Source organism: Mizuhopecten yessoensis, unplaced genomic scaffold, assembly GCF_002113885.1.
Source record: "Mizuhopecten yessoensis strain PY_sf001 unplaced genomic scaffold, ASM211388v2 scaffold10331, whole genome shotgun sequence".
Classification (NCBI taxonomy): Eukaryota; Metazoa; Mollusca; class Bivalvia; order Pectinida; family Pectinidae; genus Mizuhopecten; species Mizuhopecten yessoensis.
Genome location: NW_018408493.1, coordinates 1,743,978 through 1,764,553, shown reverse-complemented (window position 1 = coordinate 1,764,553; position 20,576 = coordinate 1,743,978). Strand labels below are relative to the sequence as shown.

Below are 20,576 nucleotides of genomic sequence, written 5' to 3'. Positions count from 1 at the left end.
AGAAAAAGAAGGTAACCAGATGTTTCTAAAGGATGAGCGTATCAACAGCAATTGAATTTAAAGTGATCATAGCTAGAATGATAAGTCTGATGCATTCGACTACGTGTTATCGTAGGCGGTAACTTATGTGAGACATTCTGCTGAATCATGAATTGTCTTATGTGTGCTCTAGTGAGAGGACATTGATAAAAGTAAGATTTAATTTTTGCACCCTTGCAACACTTGTAGCTTTTACTTTATCTCTTCCCCTGTTTTTCTTTTCTGTCTCCCTAGACACCCGTATTCATAAATGGCCTTTGCTTTTACGAATAAGTTAACACTGAGTTAACATTAGTATCTCAATAATTCTGACGGTCACTGAAGATTAGAAATCCTCACGAAGATGTAGTTGATGAGTTAACATGCAAAACAAGTATCCCTAACAATACGTTGTATACATTTTTTTTCTGCAGCAGCAACTTCGACTAGTATCTAACAGATCGGTCAAATTCCATTCCTGCAGCAACATAGTAAATGTAAATCTAAGATGCCATAGTCATCTTACTGAACAAGAGAAATTAAACAAAATATTTAGAAAAACCACTTGACCCTATATTAAGTATTTGGCCGCCCTAATAAAAGTCGGTAATGGCCGTAATAAATTTTCCCAGCGAGGCCAATGTGTTGAATTACTATTGTAGAGAGAGAGAGAGAGAGAGATGGAGATGTAGATTCCGTTAAATGAAATCGACATAATCAAGATGAAATATATCTCGTCTAGACCAATACGTCTTGGACGTCACTACTTGGGACCTATATTATACACCAAACAATGTATACATACGATAACTAACTCCCAGAATAATACTGTTGTTACTCTTTACACATCCTGACGTCTATTGACTTTCGCTGATTGCAATATCTGCTAATAAATTGGGGCAAAGTCTGATACCTTTTGCTATACGCAATGTGTTGAAGTGATATATGTGATAAGGTAGCTATCGTTTTGTTCGTAACTGATTAGGGATATACGAACTTACTTACCTAGAAGATTGCAATTTCTACCAATGAATTCGAGTATAGACTTGATAATGTTTGCTATACGCAATGTATTGATGTTTTCTACATGATAAGGAAGCTTTTGTTTTGTTCGTAACTAGTTATTGATATATATATGAACTTATTTTCCTCTGAGATTACAATCTCTGCGAATGTTTTGAGGCGCAAAGCCAGTTAATTTTTCTACATAAAATAAATTGAGGTTTAATATGTGATGAGGTAGCTAAATATTTTTTTCGTAGCTAGTTATTGATTTATATGAACTTAAAAATCTCTGAGATTACAAGCTTCGCGAGTGTTTTGAGGCGCAAAGCCTGATATTTTTTCTACATAAAATGAATGGAGGTTTAATATGTGATCAGGTAGTTATCGTGTTTTTTGTAGCTTATTATTGTTATATATGAACTTTCTAACCTCTGAGATTACAATTTCTGCCAATGTTTTTTGGCAAAGTATTGACAGTAACTAATTATCGATATATATGAACTTACTTACCTGAAGATGAAATACAAACTGGATCTCGTCTAGACGCAAACAAGATAAACGTCACCTATAAATACCTTTAATAAATCACTAATAATGCATAGCTAATAGGTTATACTCGTTATAAAAAAATATTGTTATTATTTCTTTAATTTAAGGTTATATATAATAAGATAGTATCGTTTTGTCATGAGATAATTACTGATATATGTGAGGCACTTCCAAAGGCAGACAGAACACGTATTGAGACATCCGTAAATATTTGGCTTCTGGGCCTGACTATTACGCGAAAGGTCAGTCTGATCAATAGATTTGTAATTGGGCAGCCTAGACCACCTGGTAGGCGCCTTCTTATGTTGAAAAAGTGCTGCACTCATTTGCAAGACTAAACCTTTAAAACAAAGACGCCCATACCGTTAGAGGTACTTTTAAGCACCACATGCACTCATCAACGTGAGTGATCTCCTTGGACTGGAGTCAATCGATTCGTAGCCTTTTGTATTGTATGATGTAATAGTTGTATTCGTAGTATCGATATTACAGTAAATTGGAAATATACACATCACTTGTATCTTAAGATATTACTTCAGCAGCTGTGAGTTACTGAAAAATAGTTTTTGGTTTTTGATGCATTAATTTAATTGTCATCATGAAATCATATTTAACGAGGCTAAGAAAATAACTAGTTAATATACTCGACAGCCACTCCGAAACCCAATTGATATAATATGGTTTATTTTTAGGATATGATATAAGAGAAAACGCGTGATAAATCCAGCTTTTAATGTCGAATAATGTTCCAAGGTCAAAAAATCAAGATCGATTGTTTGCCACATCTCTAAGCAATAGGCAATATTGACTTAAATCGTGTTCTAAATCTCCCTATTAAATATTTAAATATCCTTTGTCATATTATGAATTTTAGAATGTATATCAAAATGTTAAGTATGTTCCAAGGTCTTAATCATTTTTTCATAATATTACCGACAGCAAGTGTTTTATCTCTTAAAATCTTGGCCACTCTACCGTGATTAAGTGACGTTAGTAAAATTCAAAATAAGGTGGAATTTCATTGATCGTTCGTGACGTCATTACAAATCACCCTCCGGGATTCATATGAAAGTTAAAGTTTTGCGTGTAGTCTATAGTTGTTATATTGTCGCAAATAAATTGGATTGATCAACCCATTACCATGTTACATAACATCTTGAATGAATTAGAATGGGTTTTTTTCACGCTTAACACTAAACCTTCTTTCATTTAGAAATAGTTTTAAGTCCCTCAAGTACACTTGTACTGAAACAGATTTCAGAACATAGCAAAGCCAAAGGGTTTGTTATCAAATTGGAACTACTCAAGAGATATTGCGATGTGTTATATTTGTAAAAGGATACAAGAGGCATTTGTGTCAGTATGTCAGTATTGACGTTGCAGTTATGTATATCAGTGGTGTACCATGTTACATTCTGGAAAAAAATGTAATCAAAAATAACGCTGCTGGTTTTTTCATTAAAATAATTGCCAGTATATCACGATGTTGGCAATTTGACCAAAAACAAGCTTTGCATAACATATAAATATTTAGACTGGTATTACTCCTAAGTATTTGACAACGATGCATTTCAGATAAGTTATCTGATTTCTGTAGCGTTCGGTAATGTACCAATTATAAACTAGGTCACTCTTTGTATATCATATAATTTAACATCTATTTCGTTATGGTACGTTGTACTTGTATGCAATGCTTATTGTAACTAACAGCAATACATGTCTGAAGCGTTCGGCAATTTTCCAATTATAAACTAGATCACCCTATGTAGACATGTGCACGGTAATAAACTTTTATATCTATTTTCTGTTTGGGAAATTATTATTGTAAGTGCGTGTAATTATGACAGCTCAGCATTTCAGTTAAGTTGACAGATTTCTTCAGAATTTGGTAATGTCTTTATTATAAAGTAGGTAACATTCTGTTATAACAGAATAATATATTATAATACCATTATTGAAGATATTATAATTAACTACGGACAGGCCATAGTCCAAAAAGACGTGCATTTAGAGGGGTTTAATAATTGAAGATATTAGAATAAGATAACAAAATGTATATTCATAACCAATTTATAAACGTACCACGTCTATACATTCATTTATAAAATATAAACTGTATTTTTTATTATTTTACAGTATTTATAAAAAAAAAGTGATTTCAATTTATATTAATCATTGACTTGTTGGGCCGAATGCTAGCACGTAGGGGTGGGGGGGCAGAGTACCTTGAGAAAACAAACGTGGTCATGCAGGTGACCGCCAACATTTTAAAATCCGTCGATGGTGAAATTCGAGTGCGTTATCCACTGCGCCCCTCGACCATCCAGACAGGTAATACATGTATTGAGAGGGTCGTCATTATACAAATGTACACTGTCAGTCTGTTGCTTCAATCGCTCTTATTACAAGTGTACTGAATCACGTCACAAAGCAACCTGTATCAGTCGATAAATAATGCAATAAAAAACATACCTCACAACTTTTTATAAATAATGAAGACAAACATACTGCCTTACTATCATTAAATGAACTCATGCTAGGGTCTCCCATTAAGACAGTCTCGATAATTTACACTATGTGAGGTTTAGCGCTATCAGTATTTCAATTATATTGAATACAACGATAGAAGGAGTATCACTTAAGGAGGGCATACAATATACCCAGTCTGCTGATAGAAGCATACTGCTCATTTAGCTAGAGCTGTATACAGTTATATGGGTAGTTAACCCTTCATATACATAATCGATAGTTGAAACATGCCTTGCTATTAGTCTGTATATGTGTATAAACATTATATTGACGAAGAAATGACACCTTGTTACAATGAAGTGGTGACTGAGCATTAACATCACAATACAAGCTTGGAAAAGCGGCGGCGTTTCCATCATACAGGGCCGTTACGCAGCATCACTTCATTACAAATATCAACACACGGACCATACTTGTATCAGCGTCTCTAACCATCTCTTCCTGCGACATCCGCCTGCTGCTGCTAGGGCTTTCTCACAGATGTAAGCTATACGGCCGCCAAACACACATATAGCAGCCGTTTTTCGATTTCCGTCATACGATCAAATTCATCATAACGGCTGTTAAAAGTATATATCACTGCTATACACACAACATTTAGGGAGAATTTCAGCACTGTGCAAGAATGTATTCTACATTTTGAGAGCTAATAATGAGTAGTCAAATACCAAATGTGATGATACCCAAGACCTGTTGATTATAAACACAGCTCTCGTGCAATCAATTATATGCAAATATTTGTATTCGAAAATATTCAGGCAATCATTTAACGAATTACCTAATTCATTTTCAATCAATTTATTCATCAATGAATCGAAAAGTGTCATACACGTTTAGTCTTTCTTTTTTACTTTTTAAAAAATCGATTTTTGTTTGATATACATTTGTCTGCCTGTAAATAATTTTACTGAAATATGTTTGTATCTATCAGAGGTAAGTATCTGTCAATCATTTCAGCTTTGTTTCCGCTCTCCCCGAAGTGAACTCTGCCAGCGGGTGATCTATAAGACCTAATTGCTCGCTTTTAGTATAACGGGGCCTCTGTCGATACCTCGCTAATGGCATAGCCAGAACGTTGCTTCCAATCTATAAAACCCTATATAATGGTAATAATTGTTCTGGTGTACTGTAAAGAAATACTACTTCAAGATACTTACAGGCAATGCTCAACTTACCTTAATTATGAGATAGTGGAGAAAATTACCTTAGTTATTAGTAATGGCCAAAAGACCTTCATTTAGGTTCAAGGTAAAACGACAGGAAAACTTGCGGTGATGGTCGACTGACGTAGTCCGTACTGTCAACAGCTACAGTGTATTTGCAGATGGTCTTTCTGATACAAGTAGTATCAGCTGTAGATATAGATAGGTGATAACAGTTGACTGTAAACAGGTGGTAACTAAAAACATATTGTCTCTAAATTAGACTAATCTAATTATTCGAGCAGATTGTTTATCACACAGAGTTAATAGATTGTGTATTACACATAGTTAACGGATTGTTTATTACACAGAGTTAACAGATTGTTTATTACACAGAGACAACAGATTGTTTATTACACATAGTTAAAGGATTGTTTATTACACAGAGATAACAGATTGTGTATTACATAGAGTTAACGGATTGTGTATTACACAGAGTTAACGGATTGTGTATTACACAGAGGTAACAGATTGTTTATTACACAGAGTCAACAGATTGTTTATTACACAGAGTTAACAGATTGTTTATTACACAGAGTTAACAGATTATTTATGACACATAGTTAACAGATTGTTTATTACACAGAGTTAACGGATTATTTATTACCCAGAGTTGACGGATTGTGTATTACACAGAGTTAACAGATTGTTTATTACACAGAGTTAACGGATTGTGTATTTCACAGATTTAACGGATTGTTTATTACACAGAGTTAACGGATTGTTTATTACACAGAGTTAACAGATTATTTATGACACATAGTTAACAGATTGTTTATTACCCAGAGTTAACGGATTGTGTATTACACAGAGTTAACAGATTGTTTATTACACAGAGTTAACATATTGTTTATTACACAGAGTCAACAGATTGTTTATTACACAGAGTTAATAGATTGTTTATTACACATAGTTAACAGATTGTTTATTACACAGAGTTAATAGATTGTTAATTACACAGAGTTAACAGATTGTTTTGCCAGCTCTGTGGAACACCTGCCCCATTTGTCTTAAAATTATAACAGAACACATTCCATCTCAAGCATACACGCAGTCATACACACTTGGGAAGATATTAGCTAGGTGGCATAGTGACTAGTAGTTAGCGCCTGATAGGGCAGCTACTGCGAATTCCTCAATACTGATGAATGTATTTGCTAAATGTATTGATTGTATAAATTGTATATCTATGTACTGTAAAGCGCTTCAGAGTGGTTTACTCTAGCAGCATAGGGCGCTATATCAAATGTTGTATAATATCTTTATTATTTTTATTATTATAATTAAATCGTTAATTTAGATCACCCATAACAGCTATCGCACATGCACATCGTTTCGTTTCGTCGTCCCTCGTGAGCTCATACGTATGCAAGCTGTATTATCTCCCAGTTTTTTAATGTCTGCACATTGTGCACACGTCGACTATTATCATTGTGCGATCCCCTAACGATTAGCTGTTTCCATAGGAGCAAAAACATTTAAACCACAATACAGGTCATTTGTACGGAATCCTATCAGTGTCTTAATTGATTGTAATAACGGCAAAGTAATCTCGCATGAACGGCTTTTTATAATTACGTAACAGGCATCTCTGAGTAACATCTCATAGGTTGAGGTGATTTCCATGAAACACCAAAGATAATTAAACTCGGTGATGCGGATAATGGCAGTTACGAACATGATTTGCATGTACAAAGTAAGGCTAAAACATATGTCAAGTGATACATGTTACGCTAGTATAAACAGCAATTATATATATCAAAGACAACAAAACCACACGGTCTTGAAGCAATGTGACTTTGTCGTAATTACAAGATAACTCTGTCGTAGTTACAAGATAACTCTGTCGTAATTACAAGGTAACTATGTTTTAATTACAGATATTAATATCGTAATTACAATATAACAATGTCGTTATTACAAGATAATACTGTGGTAATTACAAGATAACTATATAGCTTGTACAAGATAACAATGTCGTAATTACAAGATAATACTGTAGTAATTACAAGATAACTATATAGCTAGTACAAGATAACAATGTCGTAATTACAAGATAATACTATGGTAATTACAAGATAACTATATAGCTAGTACAAGATAAATATGTCGTAATTACAAGAGTACCGTGTCGAAATACCATGATAACTATGTTGGAATGACAAGGTTACTATGTCTAAATTACAAAATAAATATGTCATAATAACATGGTAACTATGTTATAATAACATGAGAACTCTGTCTTAATAACAAGATAACTTTGATATAGTAAAAAGTATTGTAACTACATAACAGCTATGTCGTAATTACAAGGTAACTATGTTGTTATTACAAGATAGCTATGCTTCAATTACAGGATAACAATATCGTAATAACAAGATAACTATGATTTTCATCCTGTAACACACATGTAATGACTGCTCACGTTTTACGAAAGAGAAAAAATGAGTGCACAGAATTTTGAAACTAAGAAAATTCTTCTGCACTGAAAATTTGTAGCATTACAAATACAAGTTAGCATCGCTAATAATCAAGTTCGAGAGGAAGCACACCAACATACCCGGTATCCTGCATACACACACGCATGCGCGCATACACTATAAACACATGGAGGCACGACCTTAAATGACCTTAGTTATTATTATTATTAGGACGTTAACCAAATTAAATCAAATCAATCGAGAGGAATCAATTGATATAGTGTTCAGTTTAACATACAGTTCTGTATTAATAAATGCAAATAATCCATTTATGAATAATGCAAAAGCCAGCTAAGGACGATAAATGCCATTTTAAGAAGCACCCTGGTTTCATTTCATTTACCAGTTAGGTAGTAAATTATATTTCTAATCGCATTCCTAGACCTGTTATTTCGAGAGAAAAAAACAATCAAATTTTACATGCAAAAAGGACTACAACGTTACTGTGATATGAAATTGATAAAGAACAAAGCAAATGTTATACAAGTATTGAGTTAACAAATTATTTTCCCTACTAAGCTGAGCCTATGAGCTATTGCATTTTGTCTAAATCAAATGTTACCTAAAGAATGTGACAACTCATTTCCTCGCTTATTGTTTTGAAAATGCAACACACTTATTTTCAAGCTAATATTTATAGGTTTCAGCGATAGACTTCATTTATTAATTACAATTATTTTAAGTGTTTGGAATTCAGTTTTATTCATCAAATCAGTCCCAATAGATCACACTGTATGACAAAAAAATGCCACCTAAGCTAAAGATAAAGGTTACAGACAATTATAATATATTATTTTATGTCCATCATGATGGGATGTTTGTGGTTAAATATTGTTTGATTTTAATGAATCTTGCTAAGTATCTACAAATCCACGTGTATTAACATGACAATGATGTCGTTATTACGAGAGAATGATGTCGTTATTACGAGAGAATGATGGCGTTATTACGAGAGAATGATGTCGCTAATACAAGAGAATGATGTCGTTATTACGAGAGAATGATGTCGTTATTACGAGAGAATGATGTCGTTATTACGAGAGAATGATGTCGGTATTACGAGATAATGATGGCAATATTACGAGATAATGATGGCGTCATTACGAGAGAATGATGTCGCTAATACAAGAGAATGATGACGTTATTACGAGATAATGATGGCGTTATTACGACATAATGATGGCGTTATTACGAGAGAATGATGTCGTTATTACGAGAGAATGATGTCGTTATTACGAGAGAATGATGTCGTTATTACGATATAATGATGGCAATATTACGAGATAATGATGGCGTCATTACAAGAGAATGATGTCGTTATTACGAGAGAATGATGTCGTAATTACGAGATAATGATGTCGTTATTACGAGATGACTATGTCGTTATTACGAGAGAATGATGGCGTTATTACGAGATACTGATAGCGTTATTACGAGAAAATGATGTCGTTATTACGAAAGAATGGTGTCGTTATTACGAGTAGAGTTAACCTGATTGTCGAGATAATGATGGCGTTATTACGAGATAATGATGGCGTCATTACGAGAGAATGATGTCGTTATTACGAGAGAATGAGGTCATTACGAGATAAAGATGGCGTTATTACGAGATGACTATGTCGTTATTACGAGAAAATGATGTCGTTATTAAGAGAGAATGATGTCGTTATAACGAGATAATGATGGCGTTATTACGAGAGAATGATGGTGTTATTACGAGATAATGATGGCGTTATTACGAGATAATGATGGCGTCATTACGAGAGAATGATGTCGTTATTACGAGGGAATGAGGTCATTACGAGATAAAGATGGCGTTATTACGAGATGACTATGTCGTTATTACGAGAGAATGATGGCGTTATTACGAGAGAATGATGTGGTTATTACGAGATAATGATGGCGTAATAACGAGAGAATGATGGCGTTATTACGAGAGAATGATGACGTTATTACGAGAGAATGATGGTGTTATTACGAGAAAATGATGGCGTTATTACGAGAGAATGATGTCGTCATTACGAGAGAATGATGTGGTTATTACGAGATAATGATGGCGTTATTACGAGAGAATGATGTGGTTATTACGAGATGATGATGGCGTTATTACGAGAGAATGATCTCGTTATTACGACAGAATGATGTGGTTATTGCGAGATAATGATGGCGTTATTACGAGATAATGATGGCGTCATTACGAGAGAATGATGTCGTTATTACGAGAGAATGATGTCGTTATTACGAGATAATGATGGCGTTATTACGAGAGAATGATGGTGTTATTACGTATTAATGATGGCGTTATTACGAGAGAATGATGTCGTTTTTACGAGAGAATGATGGCGATATTACGAGAGAATGATGGTGTTATTACGAGATAATGATGTCGCTATTACAAGAGAATGATGTCATTATAACGAGAGAATGATGGCGTTATTACGAGAGAACGATGTGGTTCTTACGAGATAATGATGGCGTTATAACGAGAGGATGATGGCGCTTTTACGAGAGAATGATGGCGTTATTACGAGATAATGATGGCGTTATTACGAGATGACTATGTCGTTATTACGAGAGAATGATGTGGTTATAACGAGATAATGATGGCGTTATTACGAGAGAATGATGACGTTATTACGAGAGAATGATGGTGTTATTACGAGATAATGATGGCGTTATTACAAGAGAATGATGGTGTTATTATGAGATAATGATGGCGTTATTACGAGATAATGATGGCGTTATTACGAGATAATGATGGCGTCATTACAAGAGAATGATGTCGTTATTACGATATACTGATGGCGATATTACGAGAGAATGATGTCGTTATTAAGATATACTGATGGCGTTATTACGAGAGAATGATGTCGTTATTACGAGACAATGATGTCGTCATTACGAGAGAATGATGTCGTTATCACGAGATAATGATGGCGTCATTACGAGAGAATGATGTCGTTATTACGAGAGAATGATGGCGTCATTACGAGAGAATGATGTCGTGATTACGAGACAATGATGTCGTTATTATGAGAGAATGATGTCGTTATCACGAGATGATGATGGCGTCATTACGAGAGAATGATGTGGTTATTACGAGATAATATGTCGTTATTACGAGAGAATGTTGCCGTCATTACGAAATAATGATGGCGTTATTACGATATACTGATGGCGTTATTACGGGAGAATGATGTCGTTATTACGATTTAATGATGGCAATATTACGAGAGAATGATGACGTAATTACGAGAGAATGATGTTGTTATAACGAGAGATTGATGTCGTTTTTACGAGAGAATGATGTCGTTGTTACGATATACTGATGGCGTTATTACGAGAGATTGATGTCGTTATTAAGAAATAATGATGGCGTTATAACGAGATAATGATGGCAATATTACGAGAGAATGATGACGTAATTACGAGAGAATGATGTCGTGATTACGAGACAATGATGTCGTTATTATGAGAGAATGATGTCGTTATCACGAGATAATGATGGCGTCATTACTAGAGAATGATGTCGTTATTACGAAAGAATGATGGCGTTATTACGAGAGATTGATGTCGTTATTAAGAAATAATGATGGCGTTATAACGAGAGATTGATGTCGTTATTACGAGAGAATGTTGTCGTTATAACGAGATAATGATGGCGTTATAACAAGAGAATGATGGTGTTATTACGAGAAAATGATGGCGTTATTACGAGATCATGATGTCGTTATTACGAAAAAATGATGGCGTTATTACGCGTTATTACGAGAGAATGATATCGTCATTATGGCGTCATTACAAGAGAATGATGTCGTTATTACGCGAGAATGATGTCGTCATTACGAAATAATGATGGCGTTATTACGAGATAATGATGTCGTTATTACGAAAAAATGATAGCGTTATTACGAGAGAATGATGTCGTAATTACGAGAGAATGATGGCGTTATAACGAGAGATTGATGTCGTTATTAAGAAATAATGATGGCGTAATAACGAGAGATTGATATCGTTATTACGAGAGAATGATGTCGTTATTACGATATACTGATGGCGTTATTACGAGAGAATGATGTAGTTATTACGAGAGAATGATGTCGTCATTACGAGAGAATGATGTCGTTATTACGAGATAATGATGGCGTCATTACGAGAGAATGATGTCGTTATTACGAGAGAATGTTGTCGTCATTACGAAATAATGATGGCGTTATTACGAGATGACTATGTCGTTATTACGAGATAATGATGGCGTTATTACGAGAGAATGATGTCGTTATTACGAGAGAATGATGTGGTTATTACGAGATAATGATGGCGTTATTACGAGAGAATGATGGCGTTATTACGAGAGAATGATGACGTTATTACGAGAGAATGATGGTGTTATTACGAGATAATGATGGCGTTATAACAAGAGAATGATGGTGTTATTATGAGATAATGATGGCGTTATTACGAGATATTGATGGCGTTATTACGAGAGAATGATGGCGTTATTACGAGATAAAGAGGTGGGTTTTTTTTAAAAAAAACCCACCTCTTTATCTCGTAATAACCATATCATTCTCTCGTAAAAACGCCATCATTATCTCATAATAAAACCATAATTCTCTTGTTTTAAAGCCATCATTATCTCATAATAACACCATGATTCTCTTGTTATAACGCCTTCATTATCTCGTAATAACTCCATCATTCTCTCGTAGAGATAATGATGGCGTTTTTACGAGAGAATGATATCGTTATTACGAGATGACTATGTCGGTATTACGAGATAATGATGGCGTTTTTACGAGAGAATGATTTCGTTATAACGAGAGATTGATGTCGTTATTAAGAAATAATGATGGCTTAATAAAAAGAGAGATTGATGTCGTTATTAAGAGAGAATGATGTCGTTATTACGATATACTGATGGCGTCATTACGAGAGAATGATGTCGTTATTACGAGAGAATGATGTCGTCATTACGAAATAATGATGGCGTTATTACGAGATGACTATGTCGTTATTACGAAAAAATGATGGCGTTATTACGAGAGAATGATGTCGTAATTACGAGAGAATGATGTCGTTATAACGAGATAATGATGGCAATATTACGAGAGAATGATGACGTTATAACGAGAGATTGATGTCGTTATTAAGAAATAATGATGGCGTTATAACGAGAGATTGATGTCGTTATTACGAGAGAATGATGTCGTTATTACGAGAGAATGATGTCGTCATTACGAGAGAATGATGTCGTTATTACGAGATAATGATGGCGTTATTACGAGAGAATGATGGCGTTATTACGAGAGAATGATGACGTTATTACGCGATAATGATGTCGCTATTACAAGATAATGATGTCGTTATTACGAGACAATGATGTCGTTATTACGAGATAATGATGGCGTTTTTACGAGAGAATGATGTCGTTTTTACGAAATAATGATGGCGTTATAACGAGATAAAGATGTCGTTATTACGAGAGAATTATGTCGTTATAACGAGAGAATGATGGCGTTATAACGAGAGAATGATGTGGTTATTACGAGAGAATGATGGAGTTATTACGAGAGAATGATGGCGTTATAACGAGAGAATGATGGCGCTATTACGACATAATGATGTCGTTATTACGAGAGAATGATGTCGTTATAACGAGATAATGATGGCGTTATTACGAGAGAATGATGGCGTTATTACGAGAGAATGATGACGTTATTACGCGATAATGATGTCGCTATTACGAGATAATGATGTCGTTATTACGAGAGAATGATGTCGTTTTTACGAAATAATGATGGCGTTATAACGAGATAATGATGTCGTTATTACGAGAGAATTATGTCGTTATAACGAGAGAATGATGGCGTTATAACGAGAGAATGATGGCGCTATTACGAGAGAATGATGGCGTTATAACGAGATAATGATGGCGTTATTACGAGATAATGATGTCGTTATAACGAGAGAATGATGGCGTTATTACGAGATAATGATGTCGGTATTACGAGATAATGATGTCGTTATTACGAGATAATGATGTCGTTATTACGAGATAATGATGTCGATATTACGAGATAATGATGTCGTTATTACGAGATGATGATGTCATTATTACGAGATAATGATGTCGTTATTACGAGATAATGATGTCGTTATTACGAGATAATGATTTCGTTATTACGAGAGAATGATGTCGTTATTACTGGATAAAGATGGCGTTATTACGAGAGAATGATGTCGTTATTACGAGATAATGATGGCGTTATTACGAGATAATGATGTCGGTATTACGAGATAATGATGTCGTTTTTACGAGATAATGATTTCGTTATTACGAGAGAATGATCGAGAGAATGATGTCGTTATTACGAGAGAATGATGTCGTTATTACTGGATAATGATGTAGAAATTACAAGATGACTATGTCGTTATTACGAAAACGTTATGTCGTAGATACAATGAATAAGTCAAAATCACAAGATAACTTCGCTGTTCTTACCAGAAACTTAGTAGTAATTACAAGGTTTAAATACTTCGCGTGGCAATAATGGCTTCCATACATTTGTAATTCTAACATGGAAGCAGGTGTATTGGTAAGATCGAAAAAAAATAATTAATATCCCGATGTGTACAAAACAAACGTATTGTATTTTGGATGGTAGCCAATGGTGGTTGGACTGTAGTTATACACAGGTGTAACATAATATAGCTGTAGACAATTGGTATTGTAGCTTACTTAGGTTGACTGTAGCCAAAAGAGAATATATAACATATACACTGTACAGGTTGCCTTGAAGTTATTGGATTTGGATATTTGAATAACTTATGGATAGAATAATGAAAACACTTAATGCATTATTTACTAACTTTAGTTCTCCTTCTTTGAATGTTTCTATTGTATAGAACTAAAGAAAACAGCTATTACATCAACAATTTTATGCGTTTTCTTATTTATACTTATAAAAAACAATTTTATATATTGGTGTGAAGAATTCAACTCATTTATTCAATTTTGTTTTCAATATGGGTTTACTTTTTTAAAAAAATCGAACAATCAGGCTATCAAATATTACAATAATATTATATATTAACGTAAGAAAATTAACCATATTATGCTAAAACTGTTCATCTTATTTACATTTCTAACAATGCATCGATACACCTCAGGTAAACGACAATAGAAAACGGCGATATTATGTTCAGCAATCACTAGAAAAAACGATCAAACGAGGTATCTATTTTAAGATTAAGTGACTTGATGACGAAAGCCAAGCAAAGGTAACATTTACTGAACCATATCGACATTTCGTCTATTAAACTTTTGTTTGTTAGTGTTGTACGTCCTACTTACAGTCATTTAAGGACGTGCCAGGTTTTGGTGGTGGAGGAGAGCCGGAGTACCCGGAGAAAAAACAACCTACCTACGGCTAGTACCTGGGGACTGCCCCACAGAGGTCTCGAACCCGCGTCCCAGTGGTGGAGGGTAACTGGTAGCAGAATGTCAGACGCCTTAACCACTCGGCCAAGGTGGCCTTGTCTATTAAATACTCATCAATGTCATGAAATGTCAAAGGAAAGAAACTCCATGTCTGCAGAGTTCAGAAACAGAATTATTTTATGTAGGAAAACAAAAAAGGGAAAGATGCCTTTTAAGCCGATTATACATTGCACATTTAAACAGTTTGGCTTCACTAGGTAATTTGTAGTTAAATCTGTATTTCATGTGATAATTAATACAATGGCAACGCAAACGTATTAGAACGCATTAAGATGTCGTTTACAAATAGAAAGGATTTGGAGAGTTTTCCTCTGCTAGTCAATCAGCGAAGCTCAACAACAGTAGCACTCATTTCTTGCCTGTCATGAAATACACACAAATCGTAACCATTATTTCACTTTTGATCAGCAATTTATCTTATATCATTCGTATGCAGTCTAAAGACATGGAAACAAGATCCATTAGTTTGGAGTAAATCAAATGATGTGATACAAAACGGGTTACTTGACATAATGAGTCATGATTTCCTGAGTATATATGATATATTTAGCCCTCATTATATGATAACATATCATCTTTTATCCCTTCATCCACTCAATTACCTCTCAAACACGAGGCATACTAGGGTTGAACAAGATATACATGTAGTTATATCATCTGTTTAACACTCGGACCTAGCTCTATCTTTGACTGCATTTGTTAGATATCCCATCATGTCCTATTTTATGGGCTCATTGGTCGAATGGTTCACACTCCGGCCTTCCATGCAGGCGGTCGGGGTTCGATTCCCGAAGTCGTCGTAAGCATGGAGTATTCAGAGAAAGTGCTTTTCTCCTCCCAACACAACTCAGGTGGAGTATCAAATGGTCTGGGGTGGATACTGCTGTATCTGTGCTGTAGCATTCTAGTGAGGTGACACTATGATACCGTTGGAAGCACGGTCCTACTACAAACTGATAACATTACATCTCCAGCACACAAGTAGGCATACAAACAAAGGGAGATATTAGCCAGGTGTCATAGGACTAGTAGTTTGCGCCTGCGAATTCCTCAATATCGATTGATGTATGCGCTAATTATATTGATTGTATAAATTGTACATCTATGTATTGTAAAGCGCTTTAGAGTGACTTATTCTAGCTAGATAAGAAGCGATATCAAATTTTGTATATTGTTATTATTACCATTATTATTTACCTTCCTATGCAGTACTGATTGAGCTGAACGAATAATCCGTTCACCCTAGTCGGTTAGAAGCAACTGTCTGGATTGCAACTGTTGCATGCTCCTCGCCATGGTATAGCCTCGTCGACGAGTATCCCCAAAGTACAGTAATACGTGTAAAGAGAACGACTAAAAGTGTCGTACATACCATGCCCCTATGTTGGGCTAAAGGAAACTTGTTACGTATTATAATTGCCTCTTCTTCTGAATTGGGTCCAGGGCTCCAGCTGATTACGTAAGGACATTACCAACTGAGTTGAAAGGAATTTCTTTCTAGATAGATAAGCTACAAAATGGACCACCGCGGTGACTGTGAGTTAATTTTGATAAATCTGAGTTGTAATAACCACTAATATATCGTTATTGAATTAATAAAAAAAAAATATTCAACATGTAAACCCCAACGATAAATATCTCTTTAGAGAACATTTCTTCTTATTTATGACACAAAAACTATTTTCAATTAAAAATAAGATCTTGCATTAACTGCTTAATATCTTACACAGATGTAGGATCAAAATGTATAGGTTGATGCACATAAATGACGGTATATTTTCTTTATGATAATTCTCAGTTTTATATTTTGTGAAGCTTTAAGCCTGCCGTTTTGCTGAAATATTACAGTAGCTGAAGAAGCATATTATGCTGGGCTGAATGGCCACTTCAGACCGACGTGAATGTCTCTTCGCTGAAAGTTCTTTTTCCATACCGTATACATATACGACTCAAATTTACTCTCTTTAATCCGAACATTCATTCAGGTTAATCCGGAAGTAAATAATTAACTTTTTATGTAAAATTACATATGTATTATGTTAATCCGGAAATCCAAATTCGTGAAACGAGTTGTTCACTTTATTTTCACTGCAAAATAGTATTTACAGTGAACTTGGAACAATTTTTCGTTAATCCAGATTTCGAATTTTTAAGATTGTTTCGTTAATCCGGACATCATTTTTTCATAGATCCGTACACAGGTATGTACTTTGGCTGGTAGTTTTGGTTAATACATAGCTATGGTTTGACACATATTTTGCTTGAAACTAAAAAGTTCTGAATTAAAATGTAGACGGCTGTGTCAAAAGTGTTGTTTTTTTATTACGAAACTATCCGTTGTCATGTCGATATGCCCGAGGGAGAAACTATGTATAGAATATATCGGTCTAATTATCAGATTGTTACACAGCCGTTTTCATAATGATTGATTAGAATAATAATGGTATTTATCGGCTATTTTTGCCGTTCTGTTTCGTAATGTAACCACTATAATAGTGATGGTTGTTATTTTCTTGTTTTGGGTCCGTATTACGGTATATTACGGGAATAATGATATTATCTCTCGAAAACTACAGCACGGAAACCATTATAAATTGTGTGTAGTTTTTTTTTTATTACACAACCACAAACATTGCCGCCAGAGGATTCTAAACCTCAAACCTTTCGATCGATAAAGCAGCGCCGTAACCCATTGTCTTTCGTAGGTTAAAACTATAAGCTGGCGACGAAAAATTGTGAACTAACCCGTCACTCTGGAATATAAAACAAAAGACCAGAATGTGAGTGTATTTGTACTTACCAAGACCAGGATACTGATGTAGACGTAGGACATCACTGCCAGTGGAAACACCAGACCTATTAGGAGAAGGCACAAACTATAGGATAAGTCGATAGGGCTCCGTGCAGTCCAGTCTATCGAACAGGATATATTGGCCCCCTCAATTGTGTATCGGTTCCATCCCAATAAGGGATAGGCCGCTAGTAGGAATCCATACATAAAACATCCAAACAGAAGAAGAAGCGTGGCTGATTGTGTGACAAGATGTGACCAGTGATATTTTACAATCGAAATGTATTTTTCAAATGAGAGAACGGTTAAAATGGCAATTTGTGTTAAACCAAGCGCTGTTACGATGAATCCGTGGAACACACATCCAAAACGACCGAACAGCCATTTTCCAGAAATCGCCGATGCCCCAACAAATGGAATAGCCAAAGCTGCTATGAGGAAACTTGAAATACACAGAGATATCAGTAGTATGTTAGGTCTTGTTTTCAATTTGCTGTGAACTAAAAACACATACACGAATATTCCATTGAAAAGAATACCAGCTAGAGAGACAGAAAACATGAAGAAAGCTAAAACTGCATATTCTGCCTCAGTGATAGAGGCGGATGATTTGTTTAAGAAATCCTCTTCCACATTCTCCACGCTCGTCACGTTTTTAAATAACACTATTACGGAGTTGTTACTTTCACGAGGTGATTGGGTATTCATGTTTGTAAAATTCTACCTCCAAGCTTTCCTTGGTAGCCTCCCTTCCTTCCTACTCCTTAAATGCCTGCTGCCAAAATAGCATAAGTTGTTTTCTAGTTTACATGTGTCATCCTACTTATCAGAAAATAATATCTACGAGGTAAATGTTGACAGACAACGTTATTCATGTTTAGTTTCACGTTCACACGTAGATCTATAGAAGCCAACCATTCACCTTTAAGCCTGACTCACACTAACATAAAAAAACCCGGATAATATGTATCATTATCAGTTTCTCTTAAGCGATGTGCATGTAAACAAGGCTCTTAATTTGTTAAAAGGTAACTACCGGCATCATTCATATTGAAAAATTTTAAAACAAATAACGGTGGCATCATGGTATTATGGAAACAAATACTAACTGTATTAAACATGCTTTACCGTAGCGTTTTAGTATCCCACTCCAATTATTCAGTTTCGGCAAAGTTCTAAATGCTTTTGGAGTTCTTTGAAATTCTTTTAATCGGATTTAGAGAAGAGTAATAACAATTATACTAATGAAATCTCGTAAGCGCTATTCATCTTACAGATGTTCTCGACCTGCAATTCCTTAAGTAGATGATGTTAATTAACACCTCCAAACAAAGTTTATAACATGAAACAGTTCTTTTATATGTTTAGCAACACAAATCTGAAGATCCATCACTGTTTTCAATTATCCGGATATAACACATATAATGTATGAGATGTTTTAACCGTAAATAAAAATAAAAATAAATTCATAAACAAATACCGCTATTAATCCAACCATTGTTTGGCCGATACCACGATGTATAATTGTATCAAATCACGTAAAAATCAAACAAAGGTGTCAAAAACACCTGTTATATCGAGGGGTGATCTCATTCTGTTCCGAGCGTAACAGTTTTTTCATTGACATACTAAACTCCGGGGTTTTAAGATCAGCTGGTAGCTACACGTCTGATCGGAGAATCACATTTCCTACTCTACCTGTCGTAGCGTACGGAATCAACACAGACGCTGTATCCCAGACACAACTATACTACACAGCCAGAATGATCTGTGGCGAGGAAGCCACAGCCAGGCTTACGCGAGCAAAACGTATTTATAGCTTAAGTGGGTTGAATCAATAATGCTGGGGCGGAGTAATACTCAATGATACCACCAACCAACAAATTAGGAGTGTGCATGGGTGTTCACGGTCTACAAATGAATGACCGATCTGGTCAATTACGGTAAATTTGACAACACATATGCTGATGTACGTAACAGATTGAATTAAAGTATCGATTTTCATGTTGAATTGGAGTAATACATGTAGTTAAGGGTATATCATACATACTAGGTGAAGTAATATTAGGGATATTTATTGATATTTTACACTAACTGTAGAATATAACATACAAAGGGTAATACACATATTGTATGTGTAATAAGGTTATTGACAAATACCTTAAAATCAGCTAAACACAAAATTGAAATAAGAAGTACGATATAGATGTACGTAATCCAGTTAATTACAAGAAATGTGTTCTATGGGTAATTATGTAATTGACATATAAGATAAGATATGGTTCATCATAAAACTGGCATATTATGTAACATATGGCTAATCATGTAATTGATATATCATATACTATATGATTAACCGTCACTTGACATATAACATAAGATATGGTTATTCTTGTAATTGATCACATATTAGGTAAGATATGGTAAATCATGTCATCGACATATTAGGTAAGATATGGTTAATCATGCAATTGACATATCAGGTAAGATATTGTTAA

General features: G+C 34.7%; 1 protein-coding gene across 1 annotated transcript in view; it reads right to left on the bottom strand.

Annotated features, from left to right (window-relative positions):
- The window catches only part of LOC110460199 (rhodopsin-like), a 134,152-nt gene extending 115,366 nt beyond the window's left edge, over positions 1-18,786 (bottom strand). The window contains exon 1 of the mRNA XM_021512983.1: positions 18,088-18,786. Within this exon, the coding sequence (XP_021368658.1) occupies positions 18,088-18,786 (699 nt within the window). The remainder of the gene's footprint in view (positions 1-18,087) is intronic.
- Between the last annotated feature and the right edge of the window lie 1,790 nt (positions 18,787-20,576).